This window comes from Spinacia oleracea, chromosome 5, assembly GCF_020520425.1.
Source record: "Spinacia oleracea cultivar Varoflay chromosome 5, BTI_SOV_V1, whole genome shotgun sequence".
NCBI lineage: Eukaryota > Viridiplantae > Streptophyta > Magnoliopsida > Caryophyllales > Amaranthaceae > Spinacia > Spinacia oleracea.
In genome coordinates this window covers 7,579,622-7,587,437 of record NC_079491.1, presented here as the reverse complement: position 1 = coordinate 7,587,437, position 7,816 = coordinate 7,579,622, and the positions used below count along the sequence as shown (strand labels likewise).

Genomic DNA, 7,816 nt, shown 5'->3' with positions numbered 1-7,816 from the left:
TGTGATACTTCTTTGTGTCTCTCCTCTTGAGCAAAAAGTCTGTATGCCTCTGAGACTTTAGGTAATGCTGACATCATCAACACATTACCCCTAATTGTAGCAAACTGCTCATTTAACTTCATCATAAACTGCATCACCATTTTTTCTTGCTGCCTCTGAAAGAACTTCCTAGTAACATTACAGGTACAATTATTGCATGTGCAATAAGGCATAGGATGTGCTTCTTCAATTGCATCCCAAACAGATTTAACTTCAGTGAAAAATTCAGATACAGATTTGTTTCCTTGTGTTATTTCAGCTAACTTTTGTTCAAGAGAATAAACCTGAGCCAGAGATGTGAATCCAAATCTATCCTCTAAATCAATCCAGATGTCTCTAGCAGTTTTCAGAAACATTACACTCTTAGCAACCACCTCATTCAGATTGCCTAAGATCAAAGAACATACCAGATCGTTGCATCTCTCCCAAGCTTTGTACTCAACTGTACCAGGATCAGGCTTCATAATGCTGCCATCAACAAATCCAATCTTATTCTTTGCTGACAAAGCCAATATCATCGATCTCTTCCAGCTAGTGAAACCTTCTGCACCATTGAACTTGAAGGAAACAAGCTGAACTGAGTTTGCATCAGAAGGATGTATGTAATATATGCTAGAAGGATCTTGATTTGGTGGAAGATTAGCATTGTTTATGTGTGAATTAGCAGAATCCTCATTTCCAGAAGGCATTGTCAAAAATTGTTTGAAAAAAAATGTTGAAATCAAACAAGTATTCAGATAGAAGAAGCAAAAGAATTGAAGAACAAACTCGATTTTTCAGAACAAAGATCACCAGAAATTGCAGTAAAACAGGAAGAATCAAACAGAATCAAGAAGAAGAACTTGCGGAATTTGAGAAAAATGAGCCGAGGATCTTTAATCCTGCTCTGATACCATGACAAAATATGAACCAATATGAACTGAGATTTGAGAGGAAACGAAGAAAAGAGAGAAGCAGTGTATTTCTTATTATTGCAAAACTTGTTAACTGATTATTACAGCAAAGCAGGATATAAATAGTAATGAGAGCTTCTAGATTATTCTAAAAGTTGTTATAACTAACTCCTAAAAACTAGGAGAGGAGAATAACAGAATGTGTGCATGAAAGCAGCATCACAGGGAAATGATAAATCCAAGGAAGAATTTCACTTCTTCCAAGGAAATCACCTTTAAAAAAATGTGGATTTCCTTGGAAGAAGTAAAATTTTCCTTGGATTTATCACTTCCCAGCATCACATTATGCAACGTGAAAGCTAAAGCTATAACTAACAAGTAGTTTTGATTGCGTAGAAGACCGACTAACCTCACTCCCAGACACCCTCTTGGTCGAAATTCTCTGTCTTCTCCCACTCAAATCTGCCGCCGCCACCTGCGTTTTATCCCGGCGGTGGCGCCACCTCTGGACCCTACTCCCCCACCTCGTCTTCGATGGCGGAGATCTCGTTGACGATTACTGGAGTGCTGAATCAAGATTCATCAAATTCAACTCCACGGTAAACCACATCCTCCAACAGCTAACCTCACCGCACATCCATACCTTCGACCTCCGTATCTCTGACCTCGGCATAGAAGAACAAGTTTGCTCCGCGTCTTTGGAAGCCTGGATTCGTCTACTTGCAGCCCGAAATGTGGCTACAATCAAGGTATTTTCGGATTTCGTTTGGTTACCAACTTGTATGTTTGAAATTCAGTCACTAGTAAAGCTTCAATTGGTTGGATGTTATGACTCGACGTTGCCTAAAATTGAAAATGTTAAACTCCCTAATCTGAAGAACCTTGAATTAATCTACAGTCAGGTCGACCCTGAAGAAACTTTGTGGGAATTAATTAAATTTTGCCCACTTTTGGAAGTGCTATCTTTGTTATTGGAGTATATTGAAGTTATAGATATATCAGCTCCAAATTTGAAGTCCTTGATAATTAAGCAAATACCGTGTGGCGTCAAGTTGGTAATTGATGCACCTATGCTAGAACACATTGCGCTAGATGGTTTCCTTGGAGATTATTGCTTTGTCAAGTGTTTAACTAGATTGGTTAAGGCTGATCTTTCCATTCGGGATTTTATCTACTCTCCGAGTGGCTTATTTAGAAAAATACCATCACTTCTTCAAGGGATTTCTAGTGTTAAGTCTCTCCAATTGTCAAATGCTCCTAGTTTCTTCACATCACTTAATTGCTTGTATGTTGATGTTGGTTCAATCTTCCGCAACCTGACCCATCTAATCATGGATGACTGCAACGACGAGAGAACCAATGTCAAAAATCCAATACCGGTGTGCTTATTAAGTAAGCTCAAGGTGATAGAAATGTTGAATACGAAGTGGAATGCCGATTATGTGAATTTACTAGATTACATTCTAAGTAATGTAAATGTCTTGAAACGGCTTTATGTTTCCTCCGTTTATGATGAGAGTATTAATTATAAAGATGATGATGATCCTGAGGAGCAAGACTTTAAAAGAGGTCAACTATGGTGGGAATACGAGTTATCTAATACATTGTTAATGATTCCAAAGAGTTCCCTAACTTATGAGGTTGAATTTGTTGGTAATTACATCCGTGTCTCGAGTGATAAGTCCCAAAATGGATTGATTCGAACATCGTGCATATCTACATGGGGGTGATCAAGACACATAACAGTTCAGTTCAAAGTATGGAAGACAGGTATGGATTTTATATATTTTTCAATTGTCGTAATTTGAGCTTATTTTTATTTGGTGTAGGCAATTAGGCATATGTACTGCAACTGAAGTAGAATGGCTACTGTCAAAACTTGGATTTCCTTTGTTTTTAAGGACTTGGCATGTATGCACTAAGTATCAAACTATCAGTTATCTTGATTATTATTGTCTGTTTAGCTGCAAGGCAGCAGCTTTTAACAAATTAGTGAAAGCTAGGCAATCAGTTGTCCTGCTGATCATCCTCCTTAGAATATTTCAGATGCTCTTAACATGTACGGAGTACTCCTTATTGTCAGTTGTTCATTTTATCAGATGCGCATTCTTTACTGCATATCCCTACACTGAAAATATTTGGAGACCTTTGAATTTCATTGTGTTATTCACAGGCGCTTATTGGTCGAGACTCGTGAAGTGAGGAACAATCCCCCCCCCCCCCTTAAAACATTCTTCCTCTATGCAGTGGCGGCACCAGTAAGGGTTCAGTGGGTTCAACTGAACCCTTACTGGGCCGGAGAAAACTGTTATAGGCTTTTTTCTTTTAAAACCATTATATATAATGAACCGTATTAATAGTACACAAACGCACCAAGTGCTGTGTTGGTTTTGACATTAACATTTGAAACCATGGGTCGCAAGTTCGATTCCGTGAAACTGCGTAATTTTCCATTCCTCTGTCCTTTTTGTTCAAAATAGAATTAAACTACTTCGTTGGCTTACTTCTTAATTCTTATACTCATAATTCTTTCTCTCCTTGAATACATCCCCATCATTTTGAAATAATCTGTACTGCATACACACCCCTTTTTTTTTTTTTTAACTTTTTCTTTTACATCGTATATTTTTGTTTTCCTTTCTCCATGTTCTTTTTATTTCTCTTGTACATTAAAAGTAAAAAATCATCCGCTTGTTCTTCTGAATATTCAAGACCACTTGAACCACCTCAAAATAAAAATTCAACATCTTAAGATGGACCTTTAATACAAGCAAATAAAGCTCTTCGAGTTTAATCGTAACTTTTTTTAGTGTCATTGTAATACAATACTTGTACCACCAAATTATTAGTTGTAAGTTGAAATTTGGATTATGATGTTTAATTTTATAATATGTTTATGAAAAATTCCGAACCCTTAAGTGGTAAATCCTGGCACCGCCACTGCCTCTATGTTTAGCCTGAAATCCTGAACTTCCTATCATATCATCAAGAAAACCCTTGGGATAAATATATTGGTTTGATGAATGATTGACTGAGTTGTTGGTTGATTTCTTAAAATTTAGGAAGAGGAAACAGACATCTGACCAAAATGATTGGGCCCTTTTATTGAGACATCCGAAGCTGTATGCTTGGTTGGAAAGTTTCTCATCATCATGGGGCAATTGCTTCATCGACACTATTCCTGCAGGGGTCAGTAATGTCTGCTTTGAACTTTATGGTCATTGCATTTACCTACTTAATCTAAATCACCTTCCCTCAACTTGGCGGTCAACTTATTATTCACACAAAATTAAGCTGTAGCATAATTTTGATAGTTTTTTGATGATATGCCGAATCTAGTCTAAACATGATCACCAGCAGTCGTGGTTCATAGCTGTATACATCTCTTTTCTGCCCTTTCCTGGATGAAATCTCTTCACAGTTTAGTCTTGCTAGTGTATTTGATCCAGCTAGATGAGTTCATTAAAGTAACATTCTTTTTCCTTTCCTTTTCATGCACTACATATTCTTTAAACTTATAGATTGTTGTCTCTCTTTTTCTTGGAGTAGCTTTCACAGTTGAGGAAAAGTAGTATTTGTTGTTTCCCAGCATTAGAGAGAATGAGAATGGCTGAAAGTTAAATTTGGATATGGTCTTTTTGGTCCCGTTGTCGGTAAAGTTAAGAAAATATGACTGGATTTTGACTTTGGTTTAAAGTAAATGAGATAACATTTTGCAGTGAATTGTTCTGTATTTGTTTTTCGTAGTTTTATCAGTTCATTCTTCTCACACAAAGGTTTGCACAAACAACTACAAAGTATTATGTAACTCCTGAGGATCCACAAGGGAAGGTTGTGCGAGTTTGTCCTTGTTTTTTGCTATGACTTTAAGCTAGTGTTTAAAATATTGCTGTCAATAGTAATGTAACAGGAAATAAAGTTGTGAATCTGAACTGCTAGATGAAGCAAGTTTGACCCGTACCCAGTTTCCTAGACCGAGCTTGCCCCGGGTCAGGTACTGCTGTATCCATCAAGCACGGATTTTCAAGAACGGGAATCTTGAGAAATGCAACTTATTACAGATTTATGTAACAACACAATTGTTTAATTATTTTGGGTAAAATAACAATGCTTTCATTGAGAACAATACCATAAAGTTGAACATTTATTTTTCTGCACTTTGTGTTTGGATATGGATGGTAACATAGTGATATTATATATAAAAAAAAAACATGAAACAACAAACTTATCGAAAGGCCAAATATTAGAAAATGGTCCCAACTCCCAAGTTAAAATAGAACTGTTTAATCATTTGTATGACCTAACCGGTAACCACCCAAATCTTGTTATACTAATGCTTGATTACGAAGCTGATTAGCACATGGGTCACCTCTATCATTTTTTTTTCTCTTTTGGGTGCGAAAGAGGGGTAAGCATAAATAGTACTCCGTAAATAACTCGTGGCTTATCCACTCCTCGAATAAACTTTTTTCAATCACAAATTCTTATTTACAATGGGTATACAATAAATATTGTACACCGGAGTAAAAGTTAACTCAAAATGCTTAAAAGTTAAGCATATATATGTAAAAGTTATCTATTTTTTAGGATAAATTTTTTCATTTTAGTAAAACTTATTTCTTCAAACTAACTAATAATGTATAAAATTAATCATTTAACCCTTTAAAATATTTATCTATTAATTTTTTTTTACTAATATAAAAGTTGATCAAAACTAGGTTAAAGTTACAAAAAAAAGGGTTAAAGTTATCTTGGTGTACAATAAATTTATTGTACACCTTGTGCGCACAAGACCTTTTGTTTTTCAATAGCCGTTGATTTTTTTTCAATTTTTGATATCGGAAAGCATCATCGTTTACAATTGCCTGGGTGAAACGGGGCGTACTTTTTATTGTGGCATGAGGAGGTCCGGACCCCTGAGCGGAAGACTTTACAGTGTACTTTTAGTTACATACTTTATATTTGAGTATAATTGCATAAATATCATACTATATTGGAAAAAATACTTTAAATAATCCAACCTTTTGACAATTTTCGGTTAATAATCCAACATTTGAATTATTATCTAATAATCCAACCTTTATACCCATTAATTTTTATTGCACCCATTTGACCTGCAACCGGTCAAGAAGGTCAATTTTTTTATTTATCTTTTATTATTATTTTTTAATGTTCAATTTATAACCTCTCCTTTATTTCTCTCTCTTCCTTCAAATAACCAATCTAGCTTATTTCTTCTTCCTCCATAAGTTCTCCCCTTTTCTACAAGTTTATGAAACTTCAACCAACATTTTCTCTACAGTAAGAATCAATTAACAATAGTTAACACCTTTTCTTTGCAAAATTATACTCCTAAAAAACAACAAATTTATTGAGGTGCTTGAAGTGGGTACGAATGATTACTACTGCATTTGAAACTACAAAATCCCAATTAAATTTTACCACCTTTTCAAATTAGCACAAATTAAAGAAGATCAAGGAAACCCACATGCCCAGGAAAATCCTAATCCTTGAAACATCGTCATCGGAACCATTGGTGCACCGCAAAAACAAAATAAATAAAAGAAAAATAATTCGCTGAAATCAACCACAAATTTCGAAATTAAACATCAAAATTAGGCAATTACATAACAAAGGAGAAAAAGAAGGAGATCGAGAAATCTTGTTGTTGAAGATCTTGTTATCTTCCATCTCCAACTGCTGATTTCTTCTTACCGTCATTAATTGAGAGAAGAAAGATGGAAGCAATTGAATTGATCAATTGACGATGAAGAAGGAGACAGGGAAAGGGGAGATAGAAAATGGCTGGTGAGGATGAACAAGATGATGTTCAAAATTATAAGAAGATAATGAAGAAGGAAGGAGGAAATGAAATAAAATAAATCAAACCAAGACAATCGTAAAACAAATAAAACCAGAAGGAAGGAAGGAAAAGAAAAAGAAAATAATTTTTTAAAAAATATTTAACGAATAGGTGCACGACACGTGTATAGGTCACCTGTTGTATCAGGTTGGTGACCGGTTGGGTGCAATAAAAGTTAATGGGGCATAAAGATTGGATTATTAAATAATAATCCAAAGGTTGGATTATTAACGGAAAATCGCCGTAAGGTTGGATTATTTAAAGTAATTTTTCCTACTATATTTGCTTAATTCTTAGGATATTTAGTGAAACACTACCTTTGAGTTTGGTGGTTTTGTGAACTGATACCTTTTAAAAAGAAAATTATATTTTACTTTTTTATAAGTTTGGTTTGTTTTAGTAACACTACCATTTGACGTTTTTTATCAATGTTTTTCGTTTTTAAAACCCACTACAGTGGCTACTTAAAAAAATAGAAGAAATGCATGGCGAAAACATTAACGAAAAACGTCAAATGGTAATGTTGGTCAAACAAACCACCAAACTTATAAGGTAGTTAATTTTTTTTTTTTTAAAGGTAGCAATTCACAAAATCACCAAATTTAAAGTAAGTGTCACAAAATTTCCTAATTCTCACTCCTCGTATTGCTACCCTTGTTCAGCCAGTGTGAATGTTTGCTATGTTGAAAGTTTACCCTTTTTTTTCCCGGCAAACATAATACAAAGAGGAATTACAGATTTACAGCCCTTTTGTAGCTTTGATGGCCAGATTATGGGCCCTCATGATAACATCCCTAGCTACTTTTACTACTTTACATTAATTAAAACCCAAAGTGATTAGTGTGATGAATAAAACTATGTAGATGTTAAGATATGATCCATGAATAAATATATAGTGTTTAACAGTAGACTCTGTAAATTTCTATTTTTATAGACTTAAATTGACGCTGTTTTTATTGGGTAAACCTAAAATAACAAAAATTAATGGGAATGACGTTATATGAAAGCCAACATTTTCCCA

General features: G+C 34.7%; 1 protein-coding gene across 1 annotated transcript; it reads left to right on the top strand.

The window, feature by feature from the left end:
- Positions 1-751: 751 nt before the first annotated feature.
- Positions 752-4,823, top strand: LOC110781094 (F-box/LRR-repeat protein At3g26922-like). Its single transcript, XM_056829329.1, has 3 exons — positions 752-842; positions 1,329-2,702; positions 3,995-4,823. Exons 1-2 carry the CDS (start codon positions 752-754, stop codon positions 2,660-2,662), a joined length of 1,425 nt encoding a protein of 474 aa, XP_056685307.1. The 3' UTR covers positions 2,663-2,702; positions 3,995-4,823.
- The last annotated feature ends 2,993 nt before the right edge of the window (positions 4,824-7,816 follow it).